General features: G+C 42.4%; 1 protein-coding gene across 5 annotated transcripts in view; it reads left to right on the top strand.

The window, feature by feature from the left end:
- NTRK2 (neurotrophic receptor tyrosine kinase 2) overlaps window positions 1-22,727 on the top strand; it is a 411,482-nt gene that overhangs the window by 203,757 nt on the left and 184,998 nt on the right. For 3 of the 5 annotated variants that reach the window (XR_003035866.2, XM_010808129.4, XM_024995506.2), the window contains exon 12: window positions 19,382-19,429. The exons of the other annotated variants lie outside the window; for them this stretch is intronic. Coding sequence is in view for 2 of the 3 variants with exons in the window: in XM_010808129.4 (XP_010806431.1) it covers window positions 19,382-19,429 (48 nt within the window). In the remaining variant the exon portion in view is untranslated. The remainder of the gene's footprint in view (window positions 1-19,381; window positions 19,430-22,727) is intronic. 5 annotated transcript variants of the gene reach the window in all.

The following is a 22,727-nucleotide window of genomic DNA, read 5'->3' on the forward strand; positions in this document are numbered from 1 at the left end:
CACCTTGTCATTGCCAGCCTCCATCATCTCAAGAACCCCTCCCCCCCAATCCTGTTTCTAGCTCACTCTCTGCCACCAGCCAAGAGTCCTTCGACCTCCCCAGACCACAAACACTGACACCCACTTCTTTGTCTCTCCTGATCTCCCTCCCGGCATACCTGAACTCCCAAGCCATCTTGCTCTTCACAGCCACCCTGGACATGTGGCCTTGTACGTGCAGTTCCCTCTTCTGGAGTGCTCTCCTTACCTCTTGCAGATCCTTGCTCAAGTACCACCTCAGGGACGCTTTCCCCGATCACTTATATTATCAAATTGTGATAGTTACTTCAAGTGGATAGTCATCATTTATTTTACTTGTCTCCAGAGCCCTAAATCACTAGCAGACAGGCTACACATTCAGATATGTTGCATCTTATAGACAGAAAATTAAAGCTACAGGCAGAATTATTAATCCTTTTCCCCAGAAATTTGATGACCCAACCAATGTGGGTGACTCTGGAATCCCACCGCTTCTCCTGTCTCCATCCACCTTGCATGCCACTGCAGCTCTGAAGCACAGAAAGGGACTGAGTACTCTTAGTCTGGGTGTTCACATCCTTGGGGATATAATTCTATTTCATGTGAAGAGGTCCTGGGTTTTTTGATCAACATCAGGGATCTCATAGCCCATCACCCTTCTGATTCAAGTCTTGCCCTCTTGTAAATCATTTTTCCCATGACTGCCAGGGTTATCTTCATAAAACATATGTTTATACGATTGGAGGGCAAACACTGTTTTTCAGGCTCTGTGTGAACACCATCCTCATTCTGGATGACTTAATAAAATTGGCTCTGAACTCAAAGGAAGACCCTCGGCCAAAGTTGTTGATTTGCCTCCAGACTTTTCCTCCATTCCAAGAATGCTGGTGTCGGACTGAGCTCCCAGGGCTGGGGCTCTGACTCTTCCTCTCCTTGTCATGTACTTAGTGCTGCTTTTCTGGTCACACTGTGTGTCAGGAAATGACCTGCCTGTTTGTGGGAGCCACTCTCTCTGTGAGCCCCTGATTTCAATGAAGAATTGGGGTTTTCCTCTATTTGAGAATTGTAACCTCACTTTGTCCACAGTCTGGTACTACTGCCTGGCAGCACTGATGAGAATCCTTCATTCTTTAGGTTGAATCTGACTTTGTTGAACATCTGGGAAAACAGATGGACAGACATGTTCTAGACCCACCACAAGAGCCAACTCCAAGGTCTTAGGAGACCTTAGATTGTGAACACTCAGTTTTCCAGAAGTTTATGAAAGACCTTGAGTATTTGTATGGGGAGAAGTATGAGAGAGAGTACATACTTGGATGACTCCCCAGATTATCCCTGTGACCCAGGCTTTCTGACTAATTCTTGACTATGCATTTATTCTGCTCCATTTCCTGTCTGTATGATTCAAAGATTACTGAATTCCTCTGCATTTCAGGAATGAGGATTATAATACCAACTTGATGGTGTAATGGTGAGTATCCAATAATAAGATGCCTAGCACATAGGAGGAACGCAGTAAATGCTAATCCTTCCCATCATATTACACACTTTTAACTGATGGATTGATTTTGTGGTTCGACAATAACTGAGCAGTTCTTATACCTGAAGGTGTTCAGGAAGGCTTGTGAAGCAGATAAACCTTGATTCCTGTAGCCCTCACTCCCCTTTCAGAGCCTCTTTGCCCAGTGCAGGCTTCTGCTAGCACCAAAGAAATCTCCTAAGCTTCAGGATTTTCTTATTTTATTTTATTTTTTTTTGAAGTCTAGTTGACTTACAATATTGTGTTAGTTTCAGGTGTACAGCAAAGTGATTCAGTTATACATAGATACATATATTCAGAAGGTTTTCCATTATAAGTTATTACAAGATATTGAATATTGTTTCCTCTGTTATATAGTAAATCCTTGTTGCTTCTGTATTTTACGTATAGTCATTTGTATCTATTAATCCCATGCTCCTAATTTATCCCTCTTCCCTTTCCCCTCTGGTAATCAAAAGTTTATTTTCTGACTTTTAGTCTGTTTTGTATATAGATTTGTTTGTGTTATTTTTTAGATTTCATGTATAGGTGATATCATATAATATTTGTCTTTCTCTAACTTATTTCATTAGGTCCATTCATGTTGCAAATGGCATTATTTCATATTTTTTATGGCTGAGTAATATTCCATTATATATACATACACACACACACACACACAGGCACATCTTCTTAAACCAGTCATCTGCTGATGGGCATTTGAGTTTTTTCAATGTCTTGGATATTGTACATAGTCACTTCTCACTTTCCTTCACTTAAAGGTGGCTGCCCATTGTGCTTCATTCCTCAAGGCCCTACTGACAGGTTGGCTAGCTGCTCAGTTAAACAATGTTTGGTCTTCATAGCTGTAATGGTTTTATGTGTTCTTATGGATTTGATGGTTGCATTTTCCACAGTGATTTCTGAAGGCAGAGAATTAGAGGTCAAAGATGTAGACTTCTAGTGAGGACCACATGCTGCCTACCCTGCCCAGACTTGAACAACTCCAAGGGCACCAGTGGGGGGAGTGTGCAATGACTCAGCCCTATATGTTCCTGTTTCTGGAGGCAGAGGCTTCTCAAAGATGTATAATCTAGTCAAGGACTTGGTTAGATATATTAAAAAATGGTTATAATGCTTGGTTTTAATAAAGATATGCAAAGGGTTTCATGTGAGCAGAGAAGAGAAACATTTAGCCTGGTCCAGAGTGATCAGAGGAGAAGGTAATGGCACCCCACTCCAGTACTCTTGCCTGGAAAATCCCATGGACAGAGGAGCCTGGTGGGCTACAGTCCATGGCGTTGCTAAGAGTTGGACACAACTGAGCGACTTCACTTTCACTTTTCACTTTCATGCATTGGAGAAGGAAATGGCAACCCACTCCAGTGTTCTTGCCTGGAGAATCCCAGGGATGGGGGAGCCTGGTGGGCTGCCGTCTATGGGGTCGTACAGAGTCAGACATGACTGAAGCGACTTAGCAGCAGAGTGATCAGAGAGGCATGCTAAAGGAGGTAAGCCTTGAGTAGTAAAGGATGCATAGGAAAAAAGCTAGAGAAAGGATTGGCGTAAGCAAAGACATAGGGTTAAGGCACAGACAAGACACAGCACAATTTAAGCATAGAGCTACCAGCTGCTACCTCAGTTGCTAGGGCTTAAAATGAGAGAAAAGAGACTGGAAGAGAGAAGTCTGGAAAGGAACTTGAATCCAAGCCCCAGATTAGGAGTTTGGGTTGTAGGGCAGTGATGTAGAGCCCTCGATCAAATTTAAGTAGTGTTGATGAAGAAGATTTGCACATTTTAGCAAGTTTTGTCCAGCTGCAGAATGGAGGATGGAACTAATGAGGGTGAAAAGAAGGCAGAGGCTAAGTAGGTCAAGATAGCAGCTGTCATGAGAGCTGGAGAAGCCTGTACCAGAGCAGAAGCCATTGCCTTTTCAGCTAGCATGAGTCCAGCCATAGATGGTCCACCGTTTGAAAAAAAAAAACAATGGGTTCTGTGTTTACAAACATAGCTTGTCATAGAATATCAGAGAACTTTTGTGTAGGAGGTAAATGAAGAAGCAGACCATGGAGCCCCTGATATTCTGCTCTTATTACATTTCCTGGTGGTTCTGGGGGAACATACACATGTCCTAGACATAGCTGATGTTTCTGAAGGGAAACTGAGACAAACAGTTACTGTTAGAAGCTAGAAAGTGTTACAGAATGCTGAGGGATGTGCTGTTGTTTGTTTCTTCCTATTGCAGAAAGGGAAACCCTCCTGAAAATACTTTATACAATTTCCCAGGTTGAAAAATCTCAAGTAAGACTAGTAACTACTAACGGGGGAAGGAATGTCTCATTTCATATCATTGTCAACTAGACTTTCTTCTTGCTAACTTCCATAAATTAGTGCTTAATTGTGTAGAACCAAGCTTCCAAGCTCAAGGAGTCAATGTTAATAATAATTTAATCAGTTGGCTTAACAGTTAAGCCTGCCATGGACATATACTCTTGAGAGTACATTGTCTCATATAATAATAATTTTAAGAATGATCTGAGAAATGGACCCTCACAGAAAGACTTCTCATCTTACTCTCCATCTTATCAATAGAGTGCAGTTTTTCCAAGCAAAATCTGTATTTATAAATAATTTTAAAAGGAAAGAGTGGAAGTTTAATTTTAAGCCACACACTTGTCTTTCTTTTACAGTCAGTTCACTCTTCATGCTTCTTTATTTTCCCCACCAGCATCTTTCACCTTAGTGTTTTAAAGGAGTGTTTTATTGCCCAAGGCCTCACAACATGGAGGCCTACAAGCAGTTATACAGAGTGAGTTTAGATGATATATATTAAAAATGATAAATCATTTTCTAGCCTTCCATAACATTTTATTTTCTGTGCATCCTTACCTCTTTCTGACTCATGTACCTGGGCTGATTAATATCCCCTTTCCCCTGTTACACTTTAATCCAGGGCCCGTGTTTCATTCACCTCCCAATAGTGATCACCAATAAATTCATCTTGCAGGCTGCTGCCAGTGTAAAAATGCCCATCAAAAAGCAGGTAGTTCTGAGCCTGCCTTTATCTGGTACCCTGAAGACTCACATGGTTCTACAATTGGAGCTGTAAATGCTCATTTCTTCATAGGCATGGGCTGGGAAAATGAGAGAAGGCTAATTAATGCATTCAAGGGATCCCACTGAATCAGCAAGCCCCTTAAAGGCACAACAGACATAAACAGGCAGCTGCAGCTCCTTGGAATTCAAAACAACAACAAAGGAGCTAGTTAAATATTTGAATAGCTAAAGTATATGTCTATTCATTCCCATGGAAATTGCTAAAATAGGCTGTCCTCCCATCTCCTGAAGAGTCAAAGTCATTGAAAACCCAAAGCTTTTCATCCTGTCAAACAAGCCTTTGAAGAACAGGACATTTACATCTCCATAACAGGCCGATTCAACATTAGTGGTAATAAAACTTGGGTGCGTGGAAGGACTCCAGAATACAGTGCCCATTTACTCCAGCCTCTGGGGCTGCAAGACTGACTTACTGACAATTACATGACTCTGGCTCCATCCCTGTTTTAGTTTGGCATCTTACAGTTGCCTTTAACAATAAGGACACCATCAGGGAGTAAATACCAAGCTCTAGATATGGCTTGATCCAAGGCCCAAGCACTGATTGGCTTGATTCAGAGACAAACTTTTCTCTCACGGTTGCAGTTCATTCATTCCTGATGCTAATCCCTCCAGATCCCATCCAAAAGGGGATCACTTCCGTCAACCTTTGTACACGCATCCCAGACTTGATTTTGTTCAGACTCACTTTAGTCACATGCCAATTCTTGAGCCACACTGTGGGCAGGGAATGGAATTATGAATTTTTGTGCCTGAGCCATTGGTTCCATCTTGAATCAAATTGGCTGTTTGGGGGTAGGTGGATAACCAAATGGAAATGATACAGGGTGGCAGTCCAAACAACGGCAACAACAGCAAACAAACAAACAAAAAGCCAACAAACAAACTGGACTAGCCTGTTGCAGGGCACCACAGCGCAATATCAGATTGGGTGGCTTAACAAAAAGCATTTACTTTCTCACAGCTCTGGAGCCTAGAAGTCCAAGATCAGGTACAGCCAATCAGGTTCCTGACAAGGGCCCTCTTCCTGGCTTGAAGACACCACCTTCTCACTGTGGCCCTGTGGAGAAAAAGAGGACACCAGTCCTATGAGATTAAACTCCCACTCTTGTGGTCTCATTTAACCTTCATTACCTCCTTAAAGGCTAAATTCAGGTATATTGGAAATTAGGGCTTCAGCATATGAATTTGTGGAAAAGGAAATAGAAACCCACTCCAATATTCTTGCCTGGGAAATCCCATGGACAGAGGAGCCTTGAGGGTTATAGTCCATGGGGTCACAGAAGAGTACACACACGTGCATGCATATAAATTTGGGGAATATACAATATAATCCAGAACACAAACAAAAATGATCTCTAATAAATTCTGTTTTAAGTGGGCTTTTATCCACCAGGACTCAATTGCTTTTATGATAATATAGTCTGAGAGTAAATGTGCTTAGCTAGCTTCTAACAGATGCCTTGAAGAACACCCAGCCATGCCTCCGCTCACGTTGCCTCTACTTAATGGCCATGAATTAAGGGGCCAGGAAGTTACTGGTGACTGACATTTAGTCATGATTTTAGAACTATGTAAAGTTTGAGACTCACTGGAAAATAGAGCTTGTGCATTTTTAGAATTCATCTTTCAGAAGTGTCTTCAGTGAAAATTATGAGCTCTACAATAACGGTGGAGACTTGAGCCTACAGAATTGGACACCCTGGCGAATCATTGTGTTATGGTCCACACATTCCACCAGACCTGGCTCCAAGTGATCTTTGGCTGTTAAAATATCAACGTTTCCTCTCCAATAATGAAGATTCCCATAGTTTGAAGACTCTGTTATATTAATGAAAGATATTTTCCCACAACAAGTTCAGAAATGTGACAAACAGAACCAAAATCTTTGGAATGAAGGCATGGCCTTCTAAGGGGACTGCTTGCAAGTTTGCAACTCTGAATTCTTTGTTTGCTTTTTTGTTTCTTGTTTCTCTTCTCATCTGTTTATTCATTCTGATTTGCGCTATCCCTCCCGGCTCGTTTATGGCTTAGTACGATACTTTTATATTTAGTGGTTCTTAAAGAAAAACATTTTGTTTCAGGTGTTAGTTTTTGTTTTGCTTTTGTTTTATTTTTTAATTGGAGGATAATTGCTTTACAATATTTTGTTGGTTTCTGCTAGTGCAACAATGCGAATCAGCTACAAGTATACATGTCTCTCGGAGAAGGCAATGGCATCCCACTCCAGTGTTCTTGCCTGGAGAATCCCAGGGATGGGGGAGCCTGGTGGGCTGCCATCTATGGGGTCGCACAGAGTTGGACATGACTGAAGTGACTTAGCAACAGCAGCAGCAGCAGCAGCATATATGTCCCCTCCCTCTTGAACCTCCCACTCACCCTCCACCCCATCTTACCCAATTCTGATTTCTTCAGGTGAATTACAATGAGGTTTTTTTTTAACTTTTTTATTCTTTTATCATGACTATTTATACATTATGTATTTATGCACACACCTGCACATGCTTTAGAGAGTCCATGTGTGTGCATGTATTCTCTTAACCATACATATCAGAGTCTTTGAATAAAATAAAAGCCTGATATTTTTATAGATAAGATTATCTTTTTAGTAAGATTCACTTGAAACTTTACTATCGTATCAGTTAGAATAGGCTAAGTGATGTTGTAGAAATAAGTAACCATTAAAACAGAGAAGATTATTTTTCCTCATGCTCCATGTACGACACAGTGCATCCGAACATGAGGTTTCATGGTTCATGGTGATAGGATGAAGAGGAAGTGGAAAACTTATGATAGACTATTAAAAATGTGCAATTTCTGTTCCCTTTGGTTTGTAAAAGCAAGTTATGTGGATTGGTGCTGGTGGGGGGTGGTGGTTTCTAATCCTCTGCTGGCCAGGGAGGAGAGGGAGCAGTACAGTCTCTTAACACAACTGTGATCCCACATCATTCCAGATTTGGTTCTTGATCAATGAATGCAAAGGTGAAAAGTTGGAATTCATTTACCTATCCATTCAGTTAATCTTTATTGAGCACCTAAATTGTACCAGGCTCTGTGCTCAGTGCTAGAAGTACAATGGAGATACACGACAAAAATATTTTTGTTGCTCATAAAGAACTTCCAGTGAGAAGTTACAAAAAGGAAGTAGATAATTAAAATTCAGAGTGAGATAATATGACAGGCAAAGAACAATGTGCTTTGGAAATACAAAAAGTAGCGGTCATCAGTCCTTCCAATGAACACCCAGGACTAATCTCCTTTAGGAGGACTGGTTGGATCTCCTTGCTGTCCAAGGGACTCTCAAGAGTCTTCTCCAACACCACAGTTCAAATGCATCAATTCTTCCACACTCAGCTTTCTTTATAGCCCAACTCTCACATCCATACATGACCACTGGAAAAACCATAGCCTTGACACGACTGAGTGACTGAACTGAACTGACTAGATGGACCTTTGTTGGCAAAGTAATGTCTCTGCTTTTGAATATGCTATCTAGGTTGGTCATAACTTTCCTTCCAAGGAGTAAGCGTCTTTTAACTTCATGGCTGCAAATCACCATCTGCAGTGATTTTGGAGCCCCCAAAAATAAAGTCTGACACTGTTTCCACTGTTTCCCCATCTATTTGCCATGAAGTGATGGGACTGGATGCATCATCTTAGTTTTCTGAATGTTGAGCTTTAAGCCAACTTTGTCACTCTCCTCTTTCACTTTCATCAAGAGGCTCTTTAGTTCTTCTTCACTTTCTGCCATAAGGGTGGTGTCATCTGCATATCTGAGGTTATTGATATTTCTCCCAGCAATCTTGATTCCAGCTTGTGCTTCCTCCAGCCCAGCGTTTCTCATGATGTACTCTGCATATCAGTTAAATAAGCAGGGTGACAATATACAGCCTTGATGTACTCTTTTTCCTGTTTGGAACCAGTCTGTTGTTCCATGTCCAGTTCTAACTGTTGCTTCCTGACTTGCATACAGGTTTCTCAAGAGGCAGGTCAGTAAGCTCACACACACTGCTGTATTAAGACTCGAACCCAAGCCTTGGAGTCCAAATGCAGCTCCCATCCTCTCATATTGCACTGCCTAGCCCATGTGGACCAGGATAGCATTTTTTGGTGTTTGGAAGCAACAGAAATTATGACATTATAGCTATGTCTTGTGAGGAATGAGAAACTGAGAGGGACCAGTGACAAGAACACTGGATAACATGAGAGAAGAGACTTCTAGTGACAGTGAGCTCAAACAGGCCAAGGTTTCTTTGTAACAGGATCTGGGCATAAATTCCACCTCTGCTGGGCTATGACTTATGCCAGTGTTTCTCCATTAAGGCACCCTTGATGTTCCAAGACTTAAATTCCCTTTTGTGAGGTGGACTGGCCTGAGTGCTGTTGGCTGTTTCCCATCGTGCCTGGCCTCTACCCACCACATGCCAGAAGCACACCTCCTCCACCCACCCTTCCCATGTGACAACCCCAAATGTCTCCAGACATTGTCCAACTTCCTCTGGGAGGCAAAAATTCAAGAATCCCTCACGTAGCCAGTCAATTTTGATTAGTTTCCAGAAAAGCAGTGGATCTTTAAAGAGCATAGGGGGCAGTTAGTAGGAAACACAAAGGAAAGAAATGCAGTTACATCTTATGGATTTGAGTTTCTTCCACTAACATTGTGTAACCACCTCTAGTGATGTTAAGCAGGAAGTGGATGGCTGATAGCTAATTCATGTCACTGGTGCTGCATTTTCAACAATGGGTTTTCATTTTGTTCTATTTATGGTTATTTTATTCAATTATTTTTATTCAGCACCCAGCTTTATAAGTGTATATAATCCTATTATGTTCTATTCCATTACAGGAGCTTCCTAATAGAAGAGCACAGGGTAATAAAATTAAATAAACATCTTAGCTATTGTATCAGCCTCACACATTTCCTGACCTTGGCTGGATTCAAGAGTCTTGGTGGGGAAGGAGGTTGACAGTGGGTCACTGGAAAGAAAGGCAAAGGTCACCACATCCCAAGACTGGAGAGAAAGATTTGAATACAATTGAAAATATTTTAAAGTGAAATGGCTAGAAATGCTGCCGTCCTCCTACTCCTTCCAAAATTCCATAATAAAACCACAAAAAAATTCCTACATGGTGCTTTGAATTAGCTGCAGCAAATGTTGGTTTAGAGAAACTGAAAAAAGAATTTGCATGCTATATTTATATATATGTATAAATATGAACATAACCATGAATCTATAGCAACAATTGCAAAAGCATTTTCAAATGCATGTCCTATGGCGACAGTTTTTGTGCAAGGAAGAGCAGAAAGCATGTTTTGGCCTCAATTGGTGAAGGCACCACAGACAGGTCTGAACAAGTCAGCTCAGGTCTCTGAGTCACTGTTTAGGTTTTCTATGGAAATGAAAGCTCAGGGGAGTCTGACATAAAGTGTTTGTCAGACTCTATGGGTTTGTCACTCTCTTTGAGGCCACTAATATCACTTCTCAAATGATGAGACTTAGCCAATTTTCCTCCCAAAAGACTTGCTCCAAGTGCTTAGCAGTGTTGCTTTGCAGAGAGAAGGGAGTCTGGGGTGAATCTGAGGCAGTGATTTCCTGAATGTGAAGACAGTATTAGGGAAATATTGTATGTGTGCAACCAGACATCACCTGTCTTCCCTGCAGGGAGCTTGTGACAGCTGAAAAAAGTGTTTATAGTGTTTTGAGCTCTCGCTGAGGTGGTACCTCAGAAAGGCAAAGCTTTAATATGCCTCTCTCACGTTTGTCAACTATTACTAGTAAACAGAGGCTGCTTCTGGGTTTCTCGAAGTTCCAAGTTTAAAACTAACCCTTTGGAATTGCAGTTTCCTTTTTTTTTAATCCACTCAGAGTAGATAGTGTGACGTCCTTTGTTAAAGAATAAACCTTCAGAATTTACAACAGATTAAAAAAAAACAACACCCAACACTTTGTAATGTTTGTGAATGACAGAGATGTAGATCAAATGAAGTTTCTTTGAAATAGTCTACATGTTCAAAATGAAAGAGGATGTGGTTGGCAACATTTTGTCCTCAAAATTAAATGTTTGAAGGGGAAGAGACCATTTTGCCACATTCTGAGCAAGTCTGCTTTGTCTATTCTCACTCGAGGCTTCTGAACCTTAAGTCTGTAGGATCTAAAAATCACGTTAGCTTAATTTTATTTTTTTTAAATGCTGGAATAGAAGCTGACCAATTTTCCCTAATTAAAGTAATATCGAATCTCCAGTAAGTGTCCTAACATCTAGCAAGTATTCGATAAGTACCATTTTTTTAGAAATTGCTTTTGCAGAGCACAGGCTCTTCTCACAAGATGAGGAAATAGTGACCCCAAAGCATCTGAGTATTATTTAGCAGGAGGAAATCTAGGCCGGTGGACAGAGTGCTTTTCTTTAAATTGCACATGATCTCACAATCCCAAAATACCCATGCTTAGGAAAGCTATGGAAGGCCAAGTGGCAATTTATTCCCAGTCATACATGCCTGGTGATTAGCACTATGGATTGCTAGGGCTCAGATGGACCTTTGATGCCACTTTTCAGCCCCTGTCTTCATGGAGTAGGAAGCAGAGCCCGTGAGGGAGAGAAATGACCCACCCAAAGGCATGACGTTTTTTTCTTACAGCATCTAGTGAGACCTCGCACCTGACATCTGGTCCAGCATCTTTATTCCACACTCCTGCCCAGAATGCTGGGTTCTAGGTGTTGCTCACTTTTAAATACTTTTCTGAGATTCCATGGTGGGGGGTGGGGCTACAGGTGGGGGGAGTAAATTAATCAAGAGGGCAAAAAATATACTTGCAAAATATTGTTTTTATGTTGAGTGCATAATTTGCCTGTTGATATTTTTATTAGACTTGCAGTCCTTCCTACTGTTATGCTTTTAAATATGATTCTTCTTGATGAGTATCTATTGAGGGCCTGTTTTAGGCACTAGAGGTGGTGGTGAGCAACATAGACAAGTTTCCTGTAGCAAATCCTGTTGGTGCCCCCATCAGGTCCTCCCAGGTCCTGCCATCCTGTGCTCGCCCCTGTGTCTTGGTCCAAACACTGGGAACTCTGCCCCAGGACTCTCTCCTAGCAGAATGACAAATGGTGGTTGGAAGGTAAATGACACAACGTCCTCATGTTTTGGTAAGAAAAACTCTGAGATGCATTCTACACCCTGTCCCCAAGCACTCAGGGATTTGAGCTCTAGTTGTCCCCAGTGTAACCCACTGGATAATATATCTACTCCAGGCTTCTTTCTCTCCCTGTGTCATGGGCTCTCGCCCCTTCTAGTGTTCCTGGATCCTTTCCTAATAAACTGAAGGATTCATCACTTGAATCCTTGTGTGAGAGTCTACTTCAGGAGGGTGGAGCCTCTTCTAAGACAGTCACTGACTTCATGGAACTCAAGTTCTAGTAAAGGATAAAGACAAGAAATAATACCGGAAGTGAGTCAGATCCTTTATTGGTATATACTGAGAAGGAGGGCTCCTGGTAGCTCAGCTGGTAAAGAACCCACCTGCAATGCAGGAGACCCTGGTTTGATTCCTGGCTTGGGAAGATTCCTTGGAGAAGGGATAGGCTACCCACTCCAGTATTTTGGGGCTTTCCTGGTGGCTCAGTCCGGAGAAGGCAATGGCACCGCACTCCAGTACTCTTGCCTGGAGAATCCCGTGGACGGTGGAGCCCGGTAGGCTGCAGTCCATGGGATTGCGAAGAGTCAGACACGACTGAGCAACTTCACTTTCACTTTTCACTTTCATGCATTGGAGAAGGAAATGGCACCACTCTAGTGTTCTTGCCTGGGGAATCCCAGAGACAGAGGAGCCTGGTGGGCTGCTGTCTATGGGGTCGCACAGAGTTGGACACAACTGAAGTGACTTAGCAGCAGCAGCAGCAGGTGGCTCAGTCAGTAAAGAATCCACCTGTAGTGTGGGAGATCTGGGTTCGATCTCTGGGTGGGGGAGATCCCCTGGAGGAGGGCATGGCAATCCACTCCAGTATTCTTGCTTGGAGAATCCCCATATGGCCAGAGGAGCCTGGAGGGCTGCAGTCCATGGGGTCGAAAAGAGTCAGACACGACTGAGTGACTAAACACATGCGCATGTGCACTGAAAAGGAAGGGATGATATCGAGTGAGAGCGGCTGAGAGAGACTCAGGCTAAAAGGTTGAGGTCAGGGCCCCTCTGAAGTGGGATAGTTGCCCTGAAAACTGAAGGATGAGAGGTGGCTAGCTGTGAGGAAAGCCTGAGCAGAGGATTTGGGGAGGAGGCAGGGAAATGTGCAGAGTGTGCAGAAATAGGAAGGAGACCACTGTGGCCTTTTCCTAGGAGATGGGAGGGTGGGGGAGCCCACATGGTGCAGGACTCTAGTCATCATCAGAACTTTATACTAGATGTGACAAGAAAGCTTTACAGGGTGTCCAGTGGGGGAACGCAATAATCTGACTGATACTTGAAAATATTACTCTGGCAGGCAGGTCTATGGAAAAGAGGTTCAGAGGAGGCAAGAGCAACAGACCAGGAGATGGGGAGAAGGTCGCTGTAGAAGTCTAACTGGGAGATGACAGATGGTTCTGAGCACCTGATTCAACAGTTGATAGGGAATATAGTTCAATAGAATTTAGATGCAGAGTTGGTGTTTAGTCACTAAGTCTTGTCCAACTCTTTGTGACCCCATGGACTGTAGCCCACCCGGCTCCTCTGACCCTGGGAGGAAAGAATAGTGGAGTGGTTTGCTATTTCCTTCTCGAGAGGATCTTCTCAACCCAGGGATCTGAACCCGTGTCTTATGCATTGATAGGTGGATTCTTTATCACTGAGCCACCAGGGAAGCCCAGACGTTGAGTACCTATGCATTTAAACTTTTGTCTCTGAAACTATTTATATGTATTTCACTGGTTCTTAGCATTTTGCAGTGAAGTACCTTTTTCAAATCCAAGGAAATATGTGGATTTTCTCTCCAGAAAAATACAGATATACATGAAATGCGATTTTGAATTTGTGAATTGGAATTTAGAGGTCATGGGGTCAGTTAATAACTGTGTATGTGTGCTGTGCTGTGCTAAGTCGATTCAGTTGTGTCAGACTCTTTGTGACCCTATGGACTGTAGCCTGCCACACTCCCCTGTCCATGGGGTTCCCCAGGCAATAATACAGGAATGGATTGCCATGCTCTTCTCCAGGGGATCTTCCCGACCCAGGGATCGAAACTGCATCTCTTATGTCTCCTGCATTGGCAGGTGGGTTCTTTACCAGTAGAGCCACCTGGGAAGCCCCACAATACACATAATTTTTCTTCAAATTTGTCAGTTGGAGGTGTTCAGTGTTACTTTTCTTAATAACAGTGAACATAAGTCACATTGGAAATTTGAGGGAAGGGAAAGGATGGAGCCAATGGAGGCTGGTTAGGAGGAATCTGGAACCCTTTGGAACTGTGACTTAACTTAAAGCGAGCCCTCTTGCTGGTCTGTGGAAACAGGACTTATATAAAGGTTGTGTCCTTAAGTAAAAGATTAAGTTAAATCGAAGTGGAAACTTGGCCCCAAACTACATTGTTCTGTGCCCTGTGCAACTGGAATTAATTTGAAGCAAACTATTACTCACTCTGATTATGTGTCAGTTGGAAAGAGAGATGATTGTATCATCAACACAGCGGTCCTTTTCTTTCATTTCCTTTCCAGTGCAATGACCAGTCATCCTAGTTCTTTGAGTGAGGTGACAGGCAGTCCGCTGCTCACCCAAGCACTCTGAAGTGTACTCTGGGCTGAACACTTTCCCTGCAGCCAGGCAGCCCATGGCTCCTCTCTCAGCGGTCCTCCAGGGGATGGGTGTGGCCATGAGAAGTTGGACGTGAAGTGCATTTTTGTCAGTGAATCGTATTTTCCCATGTGCTTCCATCATCACAGCATTAGAGATGCTTTTCTTTGGGGTGGAGGGTGATGAGTCTTGCCTTGAAATATAGAGAAATTTCAATAATAAAAAGAACATTATAAAGAAATTTTAATTGACAACACAGCAAATTTTAATTCCTCCAGAGTTGGAAGAGTTGCTTTCCCTTCTAACATACAAAAACAATTTTTTTCTGAAACTTACAAATCAAAACTCCATAAATGACATCCTCTTGAGATCAGAACCCTTCTAACAATCACATTTAGTGTTTGTACCATTCAGCACCACAGGGAAGATTAAATTTCTTCCACTTTGCCTGTTTCTCCCTCCTTCCTCTGATTCTCTCCCTTACATCATAAATATTTCTTTTCAACCCCTAAATTTTAGTTTTCCTTTGAGAGACATTTGAAAAGCAATCTTTATGGCTATTTATTTTATTATTCTGAGTCTCATTTTAGAGCTGTGCTATTTTCTTTTCTATCTTCCTTTTCTCTGTATGAGGAAAACCTTTCTAGAACTTTCTTCAAGAGAGATGGGTTTAATTGGTTAATTTCATAATATAGAGTCTTTGTTGGTCTAGATTCCAAAAGAAGGAGTTCCTTTAATCTTGCTGCAACTACATTTGCTTTTGAAGGAGCCCTTTATGTTGCAGTGAATAAAGTGTCTCTTTATTAAATAGAAAATAAATGAATGTTTGGCAGGACTCTACTCCCAATGGGTGAAACATTGCAGGAAATTGAGAAATTGTTTCTTTTTGGCCTCATGGGAAAGTTTTGCGGTTGACATTTAGTATCACGGTTTTAAGACTACTGCTTAAATTCATCAAGAAAAAGTTGTTGAACAAAGGACAGCTTTTGGAGGGGAGAGAGGTATCAATGTGATAGTGCTCTGCCTGGTCTGTTAAATTTTCCAAGAACTTTGGCATATGGTCAAGGATATTACATTCTCTCTTACATAATAATTGTGTTAATGTTAAAAAGAACTTAGAAATATTTTAGCAATTTAGGAGCAAGCTTGTTAAAAGTTAGCCTCAGTTGTACACTTTAATCTGTACCTGCCAAAAAGAGTGTTTTGCATGCCCAAAGAAGAAATGTGTCTCAGCTGCAGCCACTAGCCTCTGTTCTCCACTGGACTCTGGGTTTTGGTTAAACTTGGTCAGATCCACTGGCCACCTGATGCAAAGAGCTGACCTGAAAAGACCCTGATGCTGGGAAAGATTGAAGGCAGGAGGAGAAGGGGACGACAGAGGATGAGATGGTTGGATGGCATCACTGGCTCAATGGACATGGGTTTGAGCAAACTCCAGAAGATAGTCAAGGACAGGGAAGCCTGGCGTGCTGCAGTTCATGGGGTTGCAAAAAGTCAGACATGACTTAGCGACTCAGCAACAACAACTTTGAGCTCTAGACCTGAGATTCAAACTCTAGATGTCTCCCTCTTACGTTTTCTCCACAAGCTGCTGGTGCTTAGGTGCTCAGTCATATCAGATTCTTTATGACTCTATGGAATGTAGCCCACCAGGCTCCTCTGTCCATGGAATTTTCCAGGCAAGAATACTGGAGCAGGTTGCCATTTCCTACTTCAGGGGAATCTCCCACATAGTTACCTTATTTGGGATTTGTGCCCCATACCCACACTGTGAGTTGAACCCCTAAGCCTATTTCTCTGTCAATTTCCTTGGAGACATTGGGCAGCATCACCATGTGTCTTGTTGTCTAAACTCAAGAATATCTTTGTTCATTTCTGATACTCTCCTCTACTTAAAATCAATGTCCAAATCCTCTTGATTCCCCTAAATAGACCAGACAGCAGTCCCCATCTTGTCCCTATCTCATTTCCCTACTACCAGGCTCAGGTCATGAATTTTTCAGGCTCTGATTTCTCTAAAAGCCTCCTCAACCAGTCTCTTGCCCTCAGTCTTTCTCTAGTATCATCTTGTTTCTATCCTGCAACCACTTTCTAAAATTAATTTTGATCTTGTTTCTTCCTGGCCTAAGGTTGGTTGATTGGTTTCTAGGGTCTACCTGCAATTTCACCATAGATTCCAAACTCTTGGCTTGGCCCTTGTTTATGTGTCTTGGCTTTTTTTTTTTTTTTCTCTTTCCAGCTGCATCTGCCCCTTGACAAATATGATTTTTCCCACTCTGATCATAACTGAAGAATTTACAGTGAAAATATACCCCTCTGCTTTTTCCCATTCTTGGTGAATTTTAGTCTGTTGTGAAGAAGCCAGAGAACTCTTCCCCCATAACTGCCCCCCTACCCTGCCTCCCAGATTCAGCTAGAAAGCACTCCTTTGAGTTCCCATATACCCCTGATGTTCTTCTAGGAGAGCTGATCCTTGATCTTAATCTCCTTGAGGGAAGACCATGCAGTTCTTTATTCTTGACTCTTCAAATATGCCTGCTGAAGAAAAAAAATGAGGAATGAATGACTAATTCAAGTGTTTTCTATGTATAAAATTGGATCCTAATTATGACATTATAGTAGTAGTAGTGTTAGTCAGTCATGTCCGACTCTTTGAGATCCCACGGAGTGTAAGATCACCAGCTCCTCTGTCCATGGGATTCTCCAGGCAAGAATACTTGAATGAGTTGCCTTTCTCTTCACTTTGGCTAATTTTGATTATTTGGAGGATTGGAAAAGAAATTATGAAAGAAAAAAAATGCTGGATTTGGCATCAGAAAGCTAGGTCCCTGCTCAGTCACTAGTAACTGTGGCTTTTGCTAAGCCTATCAGCCAGTTGTTCTGAGTCTCAGTCTCTTGTCAAGGAGCAGGGGTTTATTATAAGGTCTGGCTGAGAAGCAGGGGAGAAGAGTCTGTGGTGGGAGAGGAACCTGGTGAAGTATAATGACTACACAAGTGGTATCTGCCTTACTTTGATTCTTTCCATACCTGTAGTTCTCCCTACTAAACCTATGCCAAACCCCAGCCTAGGACAGGTTGAGTGGGGCGGGTGGTGAGAGTGGTGGTGAATGGTTTCCTGTGGCGAAGATGGGAGGCACGTGTTTGTTCAATTAGTTGAAGACCTACCAATGGCAGGATGGATATCAGAAATGGTTCACCCTTAACTTCCCTTTTGGAAATACACAGTCCACCTTCTTATCCACTGTTGGTGAAAGACCTCCTGTAGTGAGAAAACAATTAGATAATGTGCATTGAGAACCTTAACAGTATTTCCCCATCTTGACCCAGTAATTCTATTTCTGGAATTTATCTTGAGGGAATGATCTCTAAAAATGGAGATGGGAGCACCTAAGACATACAAGGATAGTCCTGGAAGTTATGGTTATGACCGTGGATAATGGACAATAATCTGAAATGGGTAATCTGTGAGGAGCACTATGGCCTTGCTCTTCAGTGGGTGCTCGGTAAGACAGAAAGATGATTTTGAGAAAATACTCAAGTGAAAAGAGTCCAAATATTTAATCCATGATGATAATTAAAACTAAGTAAATCAAAAGAATATAGAAAAACGAAAGTGACCAGTAGGAAAATTCACTCTGTTTTGAAAGAGATTAGTTGTAACTAAGAAATCCATAGGCCTTGCCACACTGAGGATGCAGTAAATGAGGTCAATGTTTTCATGCAAACGAATCTTTCTTTAGCATTGGGTAGAGGCCAGGCCTTCCCTCTGCCTTTTAGAACCTGGAAAAAAGCATTCAGAGAAGTACCAATCAGAAGTAAAAACTGGCTTACAGCTGAAATTGTAGAATACCAATAAAGGAAAGGCTTAAATGTACTTTAAAAAGATAGCAATCGTGACAACTTTGTAAGGCATTTTTGAGTGTGCAAAGAGTTTTTATATACATTTTTCACTTCCATGGGCTCTTTTCTTATGTAGCCTTTTATCCTAGCCGCCTGTAAAAATCACTGCAGATCTAAGGAGCTGAGAAACACAGTTATTACTTACTTGGGCTCCATTCTCTTTATCAGACATACCTGGGGCTCCATTACCTTGGGCAAATTTGGAACAGGGAGGCCTGGCGTGCTACAGTCCATGGGATCTCAGAGTCAGACATGACTTAGTAACTGAACAAAAAACGCTTTATTGGCCTCTTATCCAGAGATTTCCCTGCTGTGCTGAATTTACTTTGAACATGGAGGAAATTACCTAGAAGGGAACAGTGGGGCCCAGGAAGCAAACAGGCATTTCACTGTGGCTTTCTTCACTTGAGGACCTCCAAACATTTGGCAGACCTCTCCCCTCACATGCCTCTGGAGCCTTGTGCTACAAAGAGGTGAGAAGCTGCTGGGAGCTGCCCACCATCACACAGCAAGTCGGTTGTGGAATCCATATAGAATCGTGATCCTCTTTCTTCCTCTTGAATCCCCATCCAGCCTGAGTGTCAGTTCTCCCATGGGATTTCATGTTCCTTTTTTGTACTGCTTGTCTTTGCTCCAGAAAAGATCTGTGTTTTTTTTTTTTTATTATTATTTCCCCACATGTCCGTGGTTGAGAACCAGGGTGCATTTGTCAAATGCACTGTGTTGCATTCACCCTGCAGTTCCCTGTTTGATGATTTGATACTTAGGGGAAAGAGAGACAGTGAGGAGGAAAATCTGCTCAGTGCCTTGAACCCTGGGTTTTGGCCATTTTTCGCGAAGACAGTCTCTTGCCGCCTCTTTTCTGATCCCAACCTCCCTGTTCTCAGGACGAGAAATAAATCTTTACACAAAAACCCAAGGGTTTGTTTCCAGGTGTTTGAAGGGAAGTTTTGGTCCCCAGTGGAGCTTTTTGGGGGAGTTTGTTATTTCACTAGGGATAGGGCTGAATGCCTCTGGTTTACGCTTCTCTTTCGAAGTTTATTTTATGTTTTGTTGTGGTTTTCAGATTTCTCATGGTTTGGATTTGGGAAAGTAAAATCAAGACAAGGTGTTGGTAAGTAGTTCCTACTTCTTTGGCTAAGCAATGAGTTTGTGTTGTTTAATTAGGATGAAACTGCTTTGACCCTCTTTATTATTACTTGTTGGCCCTTGATTCTTTTTCTGTGATCCCAATTTTTATTTTGCTGAAGCAAGAGGTCTAGAATTCTCCAGAAAAGGAAAATTGACTTCAGTAGATGGTTTTGTATTTTTGACCTCAACTTGTTTTGTCCTATGAGGAAGTGTGAATTGTGATCCAGATCTAGCTTGTGGCTGCATTTTAAAGGTTAAGGGAATAAAATGCGACTGTACTCCAACTCCACATATAGCAAACAGTTAGCTGAATATTCAAGTCTGGGCAAGCTTGGATCTAAACTTTCTTCCATTGGCCAACATGTAATAAATTTCTGAATTGGGAAATCAGCTGTTCATTTATGACCACTTCTCTTTCAATGCAGGACTCTAACGTCCAGACGCTATGATTTGTGCTTGATTGCATTCTGCTCCTTGCATTCAGACTGTGTGCCGGCAATTGAAAAGTAGAGTTTGTAGCTACCAAATGAGTGCAGATAATGTATCTCATCACTAGGATTGGAATCAGGTGTGATCTCCTAGGGCCTCTAATTTGTTCAGTATTTTCTATGGGTACAGAGACAATGAACAGGAATTGCTTAGAAGGCATGAAAAAACACTGTCTTTACATCTTGCCTGTGCATTTCCAAGATCTGGCCTCATCTTGACTATCTGTTGGTTAGCATTTATTTTGGTAGCAAAGTTGGTTATAGGGAAAATTGTAAAATAGGAGAAGCATACCAGGGTCAGTCTTCTAGTTCTAAACCATCCACCTATTGTGTGTTCATCCCATCCATACAAAGAAGCCTGTTTCCTTTCCCTTGTCGAGCCTGATAGCAGATCTTTCCTAAAGGATAGTCTTTCTCAGTGTCTGTCCAGTGATCCAAAATATCGCACTGGCTGGGCCCAGAGGTGGCAGACACTGAGCCAGAGGGCCCTGATGGGGGAAGTCATCCTGACCCTTATCTTGCCCCAGGAATTCCAAGACTAAAGCTCTTAACTAGCAAAGAGAAGTGGAATGTGTCAAAGTTGGAACATTAAGTGCAACCAGCTCAGGACTTGTCTGCAATGACCTGGGGCAAATTTCAGATCCAGCTGATCATAGGCGATTTGCCAAGATATTGCCAAGATAGCAGAGAGGAGATTGTTTGCCTGTGCAATCTTGAAGGCCTTTCCAGGGCTTTGTGCTCACTCTGTGTGTGGTTGTGGTGAAGAGGGGAATTGAATGATAAACTCTCCCACAACAGTGCTGTGAGATGAGGTCTTCCCTCCACTAAAGAGCAAATCACTGCAACTATGTGAGTGTTTTCCAGGCCAGTTTGCTCTGTAGAGAGGCGCTTATTCCCTGTAAGCTTACTGTGGTTTCTGCAGAAAGGAATGGGCGAGGCAGGGTAAGCAGGTTAGAATTGGCTGGGTTGAATAAGGGACCATCCCTATTTGTCTGATATGTGGCTCTGGGGTGATGGGGCAGGTGGATAGTGGCCTGGAGTTTGATAGCCTGATAAGGAAGGTGGTTTGGGGGCACAGATTGTGGATAGGTCGGCTTGTATATGAAACATACTTTTGTAGGCAAGCACTTTATTATCTCTAGGAACTGGCAGTCCCTCCTCTTTCACCAAGGCCGCAGATGTTGAAGCAGCAGAATACAGAAAACAAAAGACATGTTTGATATGGCTATCTGATTAACAATAATCTGTCTCTCTCCTCGAAAGCATGTTGGCCTTGAGAAAAGGAAACTCCTTCTCCAGATGACCTACATCGATTCTTACCAGGGCAAAAAGGTCTCAGCCAGGCTTAAAAATGTCTGTAAAGTCATAAATGCCAGATACATTACTGAGCAGCTCTGGTAAAAGAAAAATGCCTCCTTGTACGTGAGACACAGTAAAATCAAAATGGGCTAAAAATGTTTCCAGGCATAGCTCCTATTTGTCAGCTCAGTAATTAGAATTATCTACCCCAAACTCAGCAAGCTGCACATACCCAGCAATTTAAAACTTCTTATTAATATTATAAGACATCTTTTCAAGTCCTCCTGTGAATTTCTCACATGCTGTGATGTGCCCCCGATTCTTCTTCTGTCTGTCTTTTCGCAGTGTTTCTTCCACGTGCACAGACACACAACGAGACATCCATGATTTGCACAGACAGGCTGCTGTCAAATTATATAGACATTCATCGTCTCCCCCGAGAGCTTTCCCCTTCCCGACTTTGCTGTGCTCCATTAGATCAAAATGTTCGTAGAAAAATGGCTGAAACTCTGCAACCTTGCCAGCTGTATCAATCTTCCAGGATTTGGAACATCAATAATGAAACAAACAGCACTTGAATTAACATGCCACTTGATAAATTGTTGAGGTTTATATGTTGCTCAGATTTGTCAACAGTGACCTTCTGGCAAAGTGAAAAGGCTTTTGGAAAATTACCTCTGGTGCTTTATACCATTTCTGTGCTCAAAAAATTTCCCTCCAAACAGAGAGCCCATTCCCTTGGGATCTGTTACCTCGGAGTTGGGGGTTTTACTTAGCAAGGCGGGGGAAGGAAAGAGTGTTCTTCGGTGCTAGGCAAGAAGCAGAGAGCAAGTCCCTTGGTTGAACTCTTTAACTAAGGCTCTGCTGTGTACATGGCAGATGCTTCAGAGCCTGAATTCCTGGAGGAATTTCAACATTGTCTTCTAAGTATCAACCTCCTCCAAAATGATTGAATGCTATGGGAATGTGGACAGCCTGCCCTGGGCCAAAAGAGAATCAGAGACAAAGCAACTGGGATCAGTGCATTTCTAATTGTTGCAGGGAATTCAGAAGCAAATATTGTTGGCCTTCTGACAGCATGTGGAGTAACATGACAACTCTTGCATTCTGGGGGTAAATGTGCAGCCTGGAATCTGCTGAGAAATGCCTTCACTGCACACTTCCCGGGGAGCTCGGGTAGTAGCATGCTTTGCTAACCTCGAAGGAGGGGACAGCTGAGCCAGGACTGGAGCAAGGAAGCCCATGGGGGGAAGGTCTTATTGACAAGAAGAAACCTTAGCATAGCACATTTCCATTTTCCACCTCTGGGTTTAAGCTCTAGGTGATAGGGGCCTGTCAAAAAGCAAATCATAAAACAGGAATGGTTAAGAATATTAGAAAGAACTTGTCTGTATAACTATTCTTGGCAGAATTTCCACTGTTTACAAACACCAGTGAGCTAGGCTCAAGATGAGCACAACCAGTGAGCTTCCCTTGGCTTTGAGTGTTTGGTGG

Source organism: Bos taurus, chromosome 8 (assembly GCF_002263795.3).
Source record: "Bos taurus isolate L1 Dominette 01449 registration number 42190680 breed Hereford chromosome 8, ARS-UCD2.0, whole genome shotgun sequence".
In the NCBI taxonomy this organism is placed as follows: Eukaryota; Metazoa; Chordata; class Mammalia; order Artiodactyla; family Bovidae; genus Bos; species Bos taurus.